The sequence below is a fragment of the Stigmatopora nigra genome, chromosome 22 (genome assembly GCF_051989575.1).
Source record: "Stigmatopora nigra isolate UIUO_SnigA chromosome 22, RoL_Snig_1.1, whole genome shotgun sequence".
Taxonomy (NCBI): domain Eukaryota; kingdom Metazoa; phylum Chordata; class Actinopteri; order Syngnathiformes; family Syngnathidae; genus Stigmatopora; species Stigmatopora nigra.
Genome location: NC_135529.1, coordinates 1,915,825 through 1,929,793, shown reverse-complemented (window position 1 = coordinate 1,929,793; position 13,969 = coordinate 1,915,825). Strand labels below are relative to the sequence as shown.

Here is a 13,969-nt window from a genome sequence, read left to right as displayed (position 1 = left end):
GTTATTGTCGATTCCGGTTGGCGAGTGGGATTTATTTGCGGAAGTTGAAATGTTTGGAAAGATAGAGGAACAGATCTATAGAAGAAACGGTCGTTTTCCTTGATAAAACGCCCACCATGCAGGCGGATGAAGATGTTTGTCATCCTCGAAGCGAATGGGTGAAGTCAACTGAAACATTTTGTGTTCTTGTTGGAGTGACTGGGAGTGTAGCTGCTCTCAAACTTCCTAATTTAGTCTCTGAACTTCTGCTGCTACCTGGGGTGAGCTTTAAAAATATGCCTGTTTCCTGGAGCACACTGGTGATAATATATTAAATCAATTAACGTGAACTAGTAAATTCCCATGACTGATAATTACTACTAATGAATGGGTCTCGGCAGCATAAAGCAGCCCGTTCAATTAAAAACATTTTTATGTGCACCGTCACTGAAGACCTGGCAAACACATCAAAAACACTTGAACTCTATTTTGCTCCCATATTTTTTTAACATGGGATTGGATGTCTTGTGCCGCCTGGCGGTAAAAGATTAGCATTAACTGCCACCTCCTCCCTTTCAATTGAATTGGTCATCTTTTGTTCTCAATTTCAGGCATTAAGTGTATTGTTTTGGATTTTATTTCTATTTCAGGTGGATGTAAGAGTGGTCACAACTGAGCATGCTCAGCACTTCTATAACCCCGAAGAGGTGCCAGCGAAAGTTTACAGTGACAAAGATGAATGGGAGGTACGTGTTTGGAGTAAGGTGGAAGCTGTTTTGGGATTTGTGATCAGATATCATTGGATTGGATTACTTAATTCATCCCGTATTTCATTGTGACAGTAGCAGGAAGGGGGCAATGCAGATACAGAAAAAAAACAGTTATACAATGTTTCACTCTTCCCTTGGTTGCAACCCATGTCCACGTCCATTCTATTTTCGTTTCAGATGTGGAGTCAGAGATCTGACCCGGTGCTGCACATTGAACTCAGACGCTGGGCGGACCTATTCGTCATTGCCCCCTTAGATGCAAACACGCTTGGAAAGCTCTCCAGTGGCATATGTGATAATCTGCTGGTATGAATACTCAATGTTCCGAGGTATTTTTTGCCGGACGAAGTGTAAATGAGACCGTGTTTGTCGTTGGCAGACGTGTGTGGTGAGGGCTTGGGATAACAGTCGCCCTCTTCTCTTCTGCCCCGCTATGAACACTGCTATGTGGCAGCATCCCATCACAGCCCAGCAAATTCAAAGGCTAAAGGAGTTTGACTATGTGGAAATCCCCTGCATTGCAAAGAAGCTGGTGTGTGGAGACAAAGGTATGGAAACGCTACATAATATCAAAAACACAAGATATTAGGGAAAATGTAATGTGTTGTAGGCAAAGGTGCCATGGCAGAAGTGTCGACTATCATCGGTGTTATAGATCAGTATCGTCGACAAACCAGTCAGCCTTCCCCACCAAGAACATGACAACAGGAGATAGCATTTTTACCTTTTTTGGACAATATTTTGTTTTGTTTATTCGCTCCCGTGCCCCAAAACAATGTCAATATGTGGGCAAGCTAACTAAAATGAAGCAATGAAGTCCAACCTGAATCTCTGGCCAGCCTATTTTTAAGGCACATCTTGAATAGCAAATATTTAACCAAACAGGTATGTTGTCTGAGTCACAGTTTTTCGCTGAAATGGACAAAAGTACAGGGAAGACTCGCACATTTCAAGGTAATCTTTTTTCTTCTGTTGGCCACAACACAACAAAGATCCTCTGTCAATTTTCTGAATTGAAAAAAAAATGCATAAAAATATTGCACCAACACAAAGTACTTCAAGAATATTAGGCAGTTAAGCATGCCTTTTAACAATTGAATTTCCACACCCATTCTCAGCCTGTGATTCTTCTATCTCATCGGGGTGAATGATTTGATGAAGCCTGCTGAGGTCAAGCGAAAATATCTGCCACACCAGGCAAAAAAATTCTACAATGATTGATTTAATGCCCTGAAAATATTTAAATTATGCTCCCGAGGAAACAGTAGCATTGTCTGCTGTAAATCTAGTGTTATGCAAATAGTGCGGGTTGGAAATAATGCAGAGAAGTCAGGACACTTGTATGAAGTGTTAACACACTTGGAATGTTGAATCCACAGCTACTGCTAAAGAATAGCTTTGAGTTAGCTCATGTCTTGCTGACTTCAATACAATGTACATTTTAATTTTAGCGTAACCCTATCTGTGTTTTTTTGGGGTGCAATGAACAAAGTACTTTTAACTTGCATTACACAGACATTCTTTTTTAGATCATCGTTATTCAAACTGCAAAATTAGCGTTAATTCCCAAACAAGACCGTTTTTGTAGCTATCACAAAACTAGAGAAATTTAGTTTGCTATGCTCGTCACAAATGAAAAAGAAATTCTGATCTGTGTGATAAAACAATCTGGAGGCGTTTCAATATTGTGCAAACAACAGAATGTTCTTTATACTCAAAAGAAAATATCTTGACATGCTATAATGACTAAAAGTTTGTGTTTAATCAGCCAACTACAAAGCCATATTTTTGATAACAGCAGATGCCTAAAAGGTCTGAAATCATGTGCTACAAACATTTTAAGTGGATTAGTGGAACTAGTACAACTTAACTCCAGTGGTGTGCTGTCAGGGCCTTCAAGGCCTTCTCTGCTGGCTTAAGAAATATCTGAATCATATATTATATTTTGTCCATCAATACTTATTAAATAATTCCAAATTGTCTGTTAGCTTCCTTTCATTGCCCCCCCCCCCCCTGGTTGCACTGCTTCCAAATGTGTGTTTTCATATTGAAGCATTTAACGAATCACATTTCAGCCATTATTTGTTTCCAGGGTCACAAATTTACCTCAAGATCGTCACAATCAGGCGTCGACAAGACTGTTGCTTTAACCAATCGTTTTTTTTTTTAAAGAAAAAAAAAAGCCTTACTATACATGGTCATTTTTGCAAGAAAAAAAACGTACTATATATGGTCATTTTTGCAAGAAAAAGGTCTTACTATACATGGACATATTTTTAAGCATTCCTCTTTTCCTTCATTATATTTGTCAGTTGATTGTCCATGTCAATATTTTGCTCATGACCAGGTGTGTTTTCTGATGCAACTCCAACACAAGCTGGGCTCATATGTTCTTGTGGGGATTGTGCAGCACCCTCTCAACACACGTGATTTCCTGAGAGAGCGCATGCTGTTCTTCAGTGCGTCACACAAGATTCTTCCAACCATAGACACGGTTGGTGCAAATATACTTTGCAATTAGTATTATATTATTAGCTAATTGGAGCTAAAACACCATTTGTTGAATAGATTCCCACAAAACTTCCAATTCCACTACGAGAACAACATTTTTGTCGCAGTTCTGCTTTTGCAATATTCTCTGAATGAAGGAAGGTTACTACTTTGGATCTTTTCCAATTTCAAAATAAAATGCTGTTGCTGTTTAATGATTCACTCACATTGACAGGGGAAAGGGAAGAGGTCAATGGAGAGTTGACCCCTTCCTGAGAGATCTTTGACACAAAGCCATGAAGCTTTAAAATTCCAATTTTCACTTACTTCCATGATTCTTCCTGTTGCTTGTTCTTAAGCTCCGTTACCATGGCAATGGGAAGCACGGGGCTGCTCCCCTCGAGAAAAGCCCCCGCTGTCTTCTCCTCGGTCGATGGCCCCCCTCCTCAGCCTCAGCGTTTCACCTGCGGGAGACGGGGACGTGCCGAGACCAAACCGTGGTGCTCCTTTGGGGGCTCATAAATGAAGGTCCGACTGGTAGATGAATACGAGCCCGAATGATGCAAGCCAGGTGCCGGGTGAGCTCATTCTGAAAGTTAAAAAAAACGAATGGTGGTGCATGTCAAATGATGGATATTCATTTTTTGGTGGGCAAAAGTACCAAGTGTGGTTGGATGGCACATTTGAGTACAACAGAAAATTATTTTCTCAAAAAAAAAAGTGGTGTTTTCAGTTAAAACAACTTTAAGGGAACATTTGGCTATTATAACCTGAATGAAATGTCTTAAAATTACAGGCAAACAATACAGGACCTTCTGCACTTATCAACACAATAGAAGCTTTGGAATAAGTATCAGTCTTAAAAGGACAAAAGGCAATAGAGAATAAACTATTTCTATAAAGAGACAAAATGATCAAAGTTTCAACATTGGATGTTTTTTCTGTATCTAATATTCAAAACCAAAGAGAATTCTGCACATTGTTTTTACTCATCATAAGATGTCATTCGAGCCATTTTTTTTCTAAATCTGCCCTTTGTCATAGGCCTCCTCATACAGCTCTCCTTCCGATGAGCCTCAGTTATCTAAAACCTTGACGTATGGGGACGTGATATTCTTGCTTAGGTTGGGAATGCTGGGAGGAGGACATGTCTAATCTCAAACATTCGATTGATATGAGATTTCAATAAGCAAACCTGCTAGAAGATTTTTTTTAATTTTTTTTTATTTAGATCTCCCTTCTTAAACTCCTGGTATCGAACTCGACCCCAGAACTACGAGGCAGACGCAATAATAGTGTGGGTTTTGTTCCAAACAATCAAAGACACAAAAGAAAAAAATAGTCAGGTTCTTCTTGTTTTCCACAGAAATGTAATTGCTTAAAATCTCTTTCCTGGATCAGCTGAAACAAAAACCTGCACCCAAAGGCGCCCTCGAGGACCGGTTTGCCCTCCCATCGGCTAACAACTTGTCCGCCGGGCTGTCTTTTGACATATATTAGGGTGGAAATCCGAATTGACCCGCAGTATGAACATAATTTAGATTAGGATCAGGGCCTACGTGAATTGGTTCAAAAGAGGTTAAATCAATGAGTTAGTAAATGTTCTCCATGAGCAATTCCTCCAATGAGAAGCAAAGTTGTTCGATCACGTGCTTAAAGCCTAAACTCCGCCTATTGATCACAGCATGCCTTCTTGTTGCCCCCACCTTCCTTTTTTGTCTCTGCCGAATTCTCAATTCAAGTCTTCCCTCCCCAAAAGCGCGTGGACGCACATCCGCGGAGTTCGGTAAAGTCACCCTGGGCAGACCCCGAACTCAACAACAAACCCTGGGCACCTTTCATTTTTACACCTCAGCCATCTGTAACCAAAAGGATTTTCCGGGGCTTTTCTGCGGACAAACGATAACTTTCCCATTTTGGACTTTTTCTTCCTCCACAGTTCACGCTTATTTTTGTCGAAAGTGCCGCGTGACATCACAGCGAGGTAAAAGACACACTTCACACACTTTCGTTGTTGTTTAGCTCATCATGACAGTTGGATGGAGTGAAAAAATAAATGTATGAAATTAAGTTTTTGTCTATTTAATGCACGTTTAGGACTCTACTTTCCGGACAATTAGGATGAGACGATTTGAAGTTGTTTCAAGCATGCAATCCTCCACTCTGGCGTGTTAACGTGTTAAATTCCCCACCTATCGAAGATGTTCAACTGGTTTCCTGCCGACAGTCAAAATGTCTAATGACACGTCGCAATGAATCGTGTCATAACATGACAATCCAATATTTTGTTTCTTCATACAATTTTACGATCGCTTTCTTTCCCCTGTTGTTGCCGTTTTATCACCGGAAACACACGCACTAGAAAAAGAGCCACAGTCTCAATATTTTGGCAACAGGATGGCAAGATAATGATTGCTTCTTCCTGAAAAGGAAAGGATTGGTGTGCTGGAAATGTATTTTTTTTGCGAAAATGTGTGCCTAACTTTAATTTACATAAAGTAGCAAAACCAGCAACTTAAAATATGCTATTGTGAAAACTATAGATTTTTTTATGATTAATGATTGTTTTTTCCCCCCATTTTTTATAATACTTCAATGTTTTTAAAAACTAAATGAAATTAAATGAATGAAACCCTGTGACACATGGGTGAGCACATAAGATAACATACTAGACACACACATTGTGCTGTGTGTGTGTGTGTTATATTCAACCTACACAAGGGACTAAAGATGGAAATCAGCCCTTGGCTACAATTTTACATATTTACATATACAATATGCTCCCTAACATGAGTATAAATATGTTCATTATTATGTGCTGTCCCTTATTAAATAAATCAAAGTAAAAAAACCACTGATATATACACCTAAGTTAATGTTTTTTAACCTCATAGTATTAAAATCATTGCATAAGACAGTCCATAAGACATCCAATTCATTTAAACTGGCAAGACTGTCCATGCCATTGACGGCACTAGACGTCCACTACATTTTGACAAGGAGGGGTGAATGATTGTACGTTAGTTAAGCAGCTGACGAGATAAATGAGTGCCCTCGTCAGGGTTTAAAAAGGCATACATCATGCATGAAAGGGCAAAATCTATTTCTAAACTCATTGGTTGCCATTGTCGGTGATTAACGTCCATTTCATTTGAAGTGGGAGGGCTGTGAGCCAACGTTTGAATGTTCATTCATGTGGGCAAACAGGTTCTTAGGGTGGTGTGGGTGCAGGTTTTTTTTGTCCAAACCAATCAAGCACAGACATTTTCACCAATCAGCTTTACGCATAAACAAGAAGCACCTGCCAGCAATCCACTGATTCACTTGTCGGACACCAGATTGGAGAAAATATGTCTTTGATTGGTTGGAACAAAAAGCCACACCTACTTCGGCCCCTTGTGGAATTGTTTGCCCAACCCTGCTCTAGATTCTGTATTAGTGTGTTTGCATGCACATTACAAATCAGATCACCTCCATTAAGTGTGCTTACACTTGTTTTATTTCCTTAGGTCTGGAGTCACATCACAGCCTGATAAGCGGACCAAACAGTTGAAGCTCAATGAGCAATTTTGAGCCAAGATGCCATTATTTGACGAAAGCGTGGTCTTTTCTGGAACGTCAAGTCCTTCAGACATGTCTGGGTTTATTGCAAAACCGGTGCTTCACTACGGCGGGCCCTATTTTTCCTACCACACCCAAGCAAAGGACGCAGGAGAGTTTACATCACCTTGGACTAACCCCAGCACTTCGCTTCGGGACGCGAGAAGTCCCACGACTCGCGCATCGGGCGCAGAAACCACCAGCGACAATTCATCTGGGGAATTTGAGAATCCTGTTCACATAGCTATTCCAAAAGCTGTATATGGACATAACCCCTGTTACCGTAGTCTGGGGTGCATGATGGGACATCGCTACACTGTGGAACACAGAGGACAGGCGGCAGACATTGCTGATTTTGAGCCTGGCGAGGAAGAGGTCAAGAAGACTAGTGTAGAAAATATGAGCAGGGGAAGACCTGCTCAAATGGAAGCAAACTACAGTGGCTTTTCCTCTCTGTCTCCTCTCTCCATGCTAACTTTAAGTGAGCAGAGAAGACATTTACAGTCTTCCCCCGGAGGCTATGCAGGCCTCCCCCCTTCTCATACAAACCATGAGCATATGACCTCAGAGCTTTATCAAGAATGTTTACCCATGTCCAAATATGGCCATCCAACAAAGCACTCAATGTTTTACTACCCGCGAGGCAATATGGAGGTGGAAAACAGAACATATTGTCGTGATATTAGTAGTAAACAGCGAGAGGATGTCCCTGTTTTTCGAAAAAGCCCAATCCCAATTCCTAGAGAGCATTATGCGTTACATCGAGCACTAAATTGTGAAATTCCTTTATTTTTGCATAGTGCCGAAACACAAGCCAGCCACTCATTTGTGCAGGGCTTTGACTATCCATGTTATGCACATCCTAGATTTCATTTAAGTCCAGTTCAAAATGTAGAAAGGTCACCCATTCAGCCTGGCCTGCCTTCACATAGAGTGACTTTTTCTCCATCAGGTCAACATTTGTCTCCCCAGGCAGCCTGTCTTCAGAGGAGCAACATCGACCATCTTGTCGGACCACTGGAAACTTGCCATTCTACGCAACATATGGACTCTATCAGTCCGACGCGGCACGCTAGCCCATTTATGTTGCCTTCCCCCAATGAAATGAGCAAACTGTATCCATCGATCAGCAGTCGACTTCATCATCAGATGGATGAATCTGTCCTTTCACCTTCTGCCTTGGCCAAAGAGCAATATGAAGATCAGGTTTCATGTCTCAAAGACTTTACCATTTCCAGAGAGATGCGACTTCCCCATTCCCTCAAAATAGGTCCAGACCTCTTCTGCTCAACGTCATCTCATAGGCCTAATTCTCAAACAGTCATTGTAACGGGTAATAAGCACAATAGATTTACACATTCCTCTCCAAACTCCGTTCTTAAAGGTGGCCTGAAGAGACGCATCAAAGAAGAGCCCATAGATTTGTGTGAAACTGAATTGATGAAACGGCAGAAAAAGCTAGAAATGGACGAGCTCCTGATACAAAATCAATCAAGTTCCCCTGAAATGCCAGTTATTGACAGTGTCTTTAGTCTGGCACCTGTCCAGCAAAGTGTAGAAACATCTAGATTTTTACTCCCGGGTGAAGAACCTCAGAAAGATGCTCACCGGCTGGTCAAACCCACAACACCCCTCAGAGAAATCAAACCTGATCCTGCTGGAACACCCGCTCACGTCTGTCCGCAGATGCCTGAAGTACAACTGACTGAAGCCGCAAAGATTAAAGTGGAAAAAACAGATAAATCTGACACTTGCGACGCTAGCGAAAATTCTCCTAATGGCGTAATACAGGATGAAAACAAACCCCAAGCCGAAGACGTGATCTTGTCAGGCGCCCAGCCCATGCTGGTGGTCCAGATACACACACACGAGGGACTTGAATGTAAAACTTCCTCACTTGAAGACAACGATCCGTCGCTTGCGATCGAACCGCCGAGCGCACCTTCTGTTGGTACTCCAATGACGCCACAGTTGACCAATGAATCCAAAGCCGTCAGTCCACTTCAATCAGTTAAACCCAACTTAGTTCTCAACAGCCTTGCGCCTGAGTTTCTAAAATTGAACTCGGACGACAATTTGCAGCTCCCTGCCATGAAGCGCTTCCCTCCTGTGTCGGCAACACCGCAACTGAAATTGTCACTTACCAGAGAGAATCCTATTCGCAAGCGTTTCTTAGAGCTACATCGCACCCTCTTAAAGCAAGTAGCCAAATGTGTATTTAGCACCTCAGAGCAGCAACTCAGTAGCTGGCGTTCTCAACTGGGACTTAAAGAACCCGCCTCCAACAAAGCCCAGAAAGTATCGTGCTTGTTGGGGATGAAAGCCAGGCACAAGTGGTTCAATGAAGAGATCAGCTTTGCTCTTCACGAGGTGCAGGATCGACTCCGAGAGTACATCGTCCATGAGCGTTGCCCTTTTCCTCACGTCATGAGAACTGGGGCGGTGTTCCTCCCCATGCTGGTAGTCAAAGAAATCCTATTTCCCATTGTGCCCGGTGCATATGTTGACCAAGTCTTGCAAGAACACAAAGTGGAACTGCGGCCCACGACCCTCTCCGAGGAGAAGATCCTCACCCAGCTCCACAAGCCCTGCTCGTCCCGCCTCGGGAGACTCATGTCGCTCAAACATCTGCCTGACGTCTACACCGATGTGCTCAACCTCTTTTATTACTCCAGTGTCTGCAAGCACCTAGGTGAGTGACCTAAATTTATTTGGATCTCATCAGCCAATGAAAAAGTTAGTTACAGATATATATATGTTTTTTAAAACCCTAACTATTTCAGGACTTGGTTCTACTTATTCCCACGTGTTAGATATCAAAAGGTTTCACACGTTTCTGATTCGCCACCAGGAGCCATCCAGATTCCAAATAAAATGCATTTATTTTTTACAGAATCAACGTCACCTGATGTCCAAAAGACTATGCAGGTATTTTATTTGTCACTTAATCTCAGACTGGGGTTTTTCCTTTCACCAAAATGTTAGCAAAGTACAGGGTCGAAAAGTTTCCTTTCCCTAACAGTCTTGTTTCCTTTCCCCTCACATTCTTCTAATATGCTTAATCCAAATGTCCTGTCCCTGCTCTGGTAGCGCTTCACATGGAGTGGATCTATTTTTTTTTCCTGCAGAAAATCTAGTAATTGCATTTAGCTTTCTGTTACTTATCTTGGCCTTGAAAGATAAGCATGTGTCCAGTGGCAGCTTCTCAATATATCTGCACTCCTTATTCTGCACCGTTCGTCTTCTATTTGTCCACTGCTTGTTAGGTAGGAATGTTTTTGTGTTTTTTAAAAAAACAACTTCCAATTGCTTCCCCTTGCAGCACATCAGTTGGTTCTTGTGCAGTTTGATTGCTCAGACTTTAATTTTTTGGCTTTAAGAGAATATCCTTTGAATCCATTCCCAAAAAAGACATAGGTAACTATAGAAAATGATTGAATTTTTTTGCAGGCCGCAAATTATAGAATTTTTACTGCTAATGTAATGAATGAATGAATAGGCTTGTTAGCTTAATCAGAATATTCCAGTGATTTATTTATTTTGACACGTATGTTTCCAGTACTATCATACTTTTCGTCTGCTACAAATCAAATAATTTTGCAGAAATCAATGACAGTAACAGATCCTATAAACAAGGCAAACTTTAATACAAAAAGTGATCTATCATTTCTATCATGTTACATCATATTTTGCCTTATTTTTACTGATCTACAAGACATGGTCATGGGATCGATATTGTCAATCATCTTAATGAGTAATGTTTACAATTGACTAACACTAACTTTCCCTCTCTTTAGATTTATCTATTGACATTTTCTATAGGATTACTCGTTTTGACTTATTTCTTATTCATTGTGGAGTTTCAGGAGTAGACGTAGCCATGTGGGACTGCTCAGACGTCAGCGGCGCCTCTTCGCAATCGAAGGACGACAATGCAGTGAGGAGAACTGTCAAGACAAAAAGCAGAATAAAAAGCAGCTGCAGACGTCTGTTTCTCGACAGCAGCCTGTCTGAAGACGAGGGCGACAAAGCCGAACGTGAAGGAACTTCACCTCCCAGCGTGAAGGAAACGCTGTCCGACAATTCCTGGACTCATCCTTTAACGTTTGAGGATTTTACTGGGAGTGATGTCGAGCCAGAGGAGTCTGCCAGGTTCCTGCCAGTTTGTCTTCCTGCACAACCTGTCCAGTCACAAAAGACATCTCAGTACAGTTCGGGAATAGTCATAAAGCTAGAGGATGGAGAAAGCGGCCACCGTCGCATGACCTTTAAGTGGCGACGAACGGGAAGCTCAGGACACATTTTGCGTCCTCTTGGCGCCTCCCGAAAGCCAAAAAAGAGACTTCTAAAAATCAAATACTGCCCCTACTTGTCAGCCTGCCACAGCGCTGAACACAGGCGGCGCTGGGTACTGCGCTCAGCTGTTCGACGTGCCCGTGGGGCCTCTGGTCTCATGTATCCGGACCTAGTGGGCAAGAGGATTCGCCACCTGTACGAAGAGCACGACAAGTCAGAGGTATGGTACAGGGGGGATGTGATCCGCATTCACGAGGCCAACACCGACCCCCTGAAAACAATTTTTGAGGTGTGCTATGACAGCGAGCCCGAGTGGAAATACTATCTGGAGCTGTTCATTGACTATAAAAAAGGATGGCTCATTATAGAGGAGGATATCTCCCCACAAAAACTTCAAAGATTAACACTGATCAAACATTGACCTGGATGATGCAAGCTGTCAACACAAAAAAAAAACAAATGCAAACTCAATAGCTTGAGTTTGATTGATCTATTGGAGCTAAAGGAGGATTATATTTATTAAGTTAACATTTTCATGAAGGAAGGTGGCAATAGAGTGGAGATTCTCATTTAAATCTATGCCTAATGTGGTTTTCATATATATCTTGCACATTACAACTACTATTAGGCTCCAGTTTGACATTGTTTTTTTTTTAATGTCACATCGGTATATACACAAAGATAAGCTCACCAATGCTGGAACTTAATTCAAAAAAATACACTAGTTAATCGTAATGATCAATTTGAGCTCGATTTAACTTGCCCAACTTGAGCAGAAGATATTTTTACTCATCTTAAATGCGCCCACGTAAAGAATTATTTCTGCTCAATATTCTTGTCTATCACTTTTAAGGTGCTATGAAAGGGGGACCATGTCCAAACTTTTAAAATAAAAATGTTACTTCTATGTACTGTAAGTAGTGTTACTGAAGCTAGACAGTTGCTAGTAGAGCAGTCATTACGAGAGCTCCTTTGTCTTTTCCCACAGGTGTGCATTTTCTAATGTCTTTAAATACCACTGTCTTTAATAAAAATGTGTCTTGTTTCACCATCAGGACCATTTTGATTGTTCTGGATTTCAAATCGCTCGATTTTCCCGGCCAAACAGATCGCTATGCTAAGCTTATGCGACGCCAAACGACGCCAAGCTACGACATGCTAAGCTAATGCCATGCTAAGCCATGCTAAGCCATGCTAAGCCATGCTAAGCTATATTAAGCTATGCTAAGCTATGCCAAGCTATGCCAAGCTATGCCAAGCTATGCCAAGCTATGCCAAGCTATGCCAAGCTATGCCAAGCTATGCTAAGCTATGCTAAGCTATGCTAAACTATGCTAAGCTATGCTAAGCTATGCTAGTTATCTAGTGGAGAGCATCCTGACTTACGGCATTACAGTGTAGTATACCGGAAGCACGGCAGCAGACAAAAAAGCCATACTAAGGGTGATAAACACTGCCCAGAAGATGCTCTCTGCCATCACTAGAAGACATTGCCAACCCCCGATACCTCAGAAGAGCCGGGTCCATTGTTGGAGAGCCATACCACCCTGGACACGACCTGTTCCAGTTGCTTCCATCTGGTAGACGCTACAGGTCCTACAAAGCACGGACAAACAGGCTCAATGACAGCTTTTTCCCAACAGCCATCAGGTCTCTGAACCTGCAGCAACACGTGACGTGACGACAACACATATCCCTACTATGAAATTAAGTCAAGTCGAAATGAAGTAACAGGAAAGTCGTTTGGCGCAGATCTGCCTTCCACAGGCTGACTGAGGGAGGGTATGTATAAAGACAGAGGTAAGTGATCCATCTTATTCTTGTTGGCATCGGTGAGGCAACTTGCAGTCGCCGGAAAATGGCGTTCAAGGCGGAGAGCTAACAAGTATGAATATGTCATAAATAAATGTCATAAATGTGTCTGGCCTGGGAAGATGGACTTGTGGAGAAGCACTATACAATTTCGTACTACGCTGCTGAGGGTATGATGACTACTAGGCTTTTTGTCAAGTCAATGATGACGACAATGCCTATGTCTGATTTTCTTTTTCTAAGCTATGCTAAGATATGCTAAGCTATGTTATGCTAAGCTATGCTAAAATATGCCAAGCTATGCTAAGATATGCTAAACTATGCTAAGCTACACTAGGCTACGCTAAACTACGCTAAGATATGCTAAGCTATGCTAAGCTACACAGAGCTATGCAAAGCTACGCTAGGCTAAACTATGCTACGCTAAGCTATAGTAAGATATGCTAAGCTATGCTAAGCTATGCTAAGCTATGCTAAGCTATGCTAAGCTGATTGGCCGATCTATAGTAAGGCTTTTTGATTCAAAAAATGACATAGTATAGTAAGGCTTTTTCTTCAAAAAAACAACATAGTATAGTAAAGCTTTTTGATTCAAAAAATGACAGTATAGTTAGGCTTTTTTCTTCGAAAAAAAACGACATAGTATAGTAAGGCTTTTCTCTTCGAACAAACGACATAGTATAGTAAGGCTTTTTTCTTCAAAAAAACAACATAGGATAGTAAGGCTTTTTTCTTCCAAAAAAACGACATAGTATAGTAAGGCTTTTTCTTCAAATAAACGACATAGTATAGTAAGGCTTTTTAATTCACAAAACGACATAGTATAGTAAAGCTTTTTCTTCAAAAAACGACATAGTATAGTAAAGCTTTTTCTTCAAAAAACGACATAGTATAGTAAGGCTTTTTCTTCAAAAAACGACATAGTATAGTAAGGCTTTTTCTTCAAAAAACGACATAGTATAGTAAGGCCTTTTTCTTCGAAAAAAAACGACATAGTATAGTAAGGCTTTTTTCTTCGAAAA

General features: G+C 41.3%; 2 protein-coding genes and 1 long non-coding RNA gene across 6 annotated transcripts; 2 read left to right on the top strand and 1 right to left on the bottom strand.

The window, feature by feature from the left end:
- Positions 1-11: 11 nt before the first annotated feature.
- Positions 12-3,923, top strand: LOC144215988 (phosphopantothenoylcysteine decarboxylase-like). Of its 2 annotated transcripts, XR_013330537.1 has the most exons (6): positions 12-260; positions 630-725; positions 927-1,055; positions 1,129-1,297; positions 3,097-3,243; positions 3,599-3,923. XR_013330537.1 is itself a non-coding variant. In XM_077745256.1 (5 exons), exons 1-5 carry the CDS (start codon positions 117-119, stop codon positions 1,449-1,451), a joined length of 630 nt encoding a protein of 209 aa, XP_077601382.1. In that variant the 5' UTR covers positions 13-116; the 3' UTR covers positions 1,452-2,731. The 2 variants fall into 2 exon arrangements, 1 of the variants encoding a protein (XP_077601382.1); XM_077745256.1 differs by lacking the exons at positions 3,097-3,243; positions 3,599-3,923 and adding an exon at positions 1,360-2,731 and having other exon boundaries at positions 13-260.
- A 417-nt stretch (positions 3,924-4,340) lies between these two features.
- Positions 4,341-12,186, top strand: LOC144215843 (uncharacterized). Of its 2 annotated transcripts, none has more exons than XM_077745015.1 (4): positions 4,341-5,223; positions 6,749-9,531; positions 9,733-9,767; positions 10,700-12,186. In XM_077745015.1, the coding sequence occupies exons 2-4, from the start codon at positions 6,819-6,821 to the stop codon at positions 10,709-10,711; spliced, it is 2,760 nt and encodes a 919-aa protein (XP_077601141.1). In that variant the 5' UTR covers positions 4,341-5,223; positions 6,749-6,818; the 3' UTR covers positions 10,712-12,186. The 2 variants fall into 2 exon arrangements, with proteins under 2 accessions (XP_077601141.1, XP_077601142.1); XM_077745016.1 differs by having other exon boundaries at positions 4,344-5,223; positions 10,706-12,186.
- LOC144215844 (uncharacterized) lies at positions 10,352-11,844 on the bottom strand. 2 transcript variants are annotated; one of them, XR_013330510.1, is made up of 3 exons: positions 11,106-11,844; positions 10,892-11,020; positions 10,352-10,786 (listed from the first exon to the last, which is right to left on the bottom strand). It is a non-coding gene; the product is annotated as an uncharacterized LOC144215844 (long non-coding RNA). The 2 variants fall into 2 exon arrangements; XR_013330511.1 differs by having other exon boundaries at positions 11,209-11,844.
- Positions 12,187-13,969: the final 1,783 nt, after the last annotated feature.

What these genes read in the sequence shown, in the direction of transcription:
- LOC144215988 (XM_077745256.1), top strand. Translation starts at nt 117, where the DNA reads ATGCAGGCGGATGAAGATGTTTGTCATCCTCGAAGCGAATGGGTGAAG. An exon ending in GTGACAAAGATGAATGGGAG is followed by an intron (nt 726 to 926) that starts GTACGTGTTTGG and finishes TTTTCGTTTCAG; the next exon opens with ATGTGGAGTCAGAGATCTGA. An exon ending in GCATATGTGATAATCTGCTG is followed by an intron (nt 1,056 to 1,128) that starts GTATGAATACTC and finishes TGTCGTTGGCAG; the next exon opens with ACGTGTGTGGTGAGGGCTTG.
- LOC144215843 (XM_077745015.1), top strand. Translation starts at nt 6,819, where the DNA reads ATGCCATTATTTGACGAAAGCGTGGTCTTTTCTGGAACGTCAAGTCCT. An exon ending in CAGTGTCTGCAAGCACCTAG is followed by an intron (nt 9,532 to 9,732) that starts GTGAGTGACCTA and finishes TATTTTTTACAG; the next exon opens with AATCAACGTCACCTGATGTC.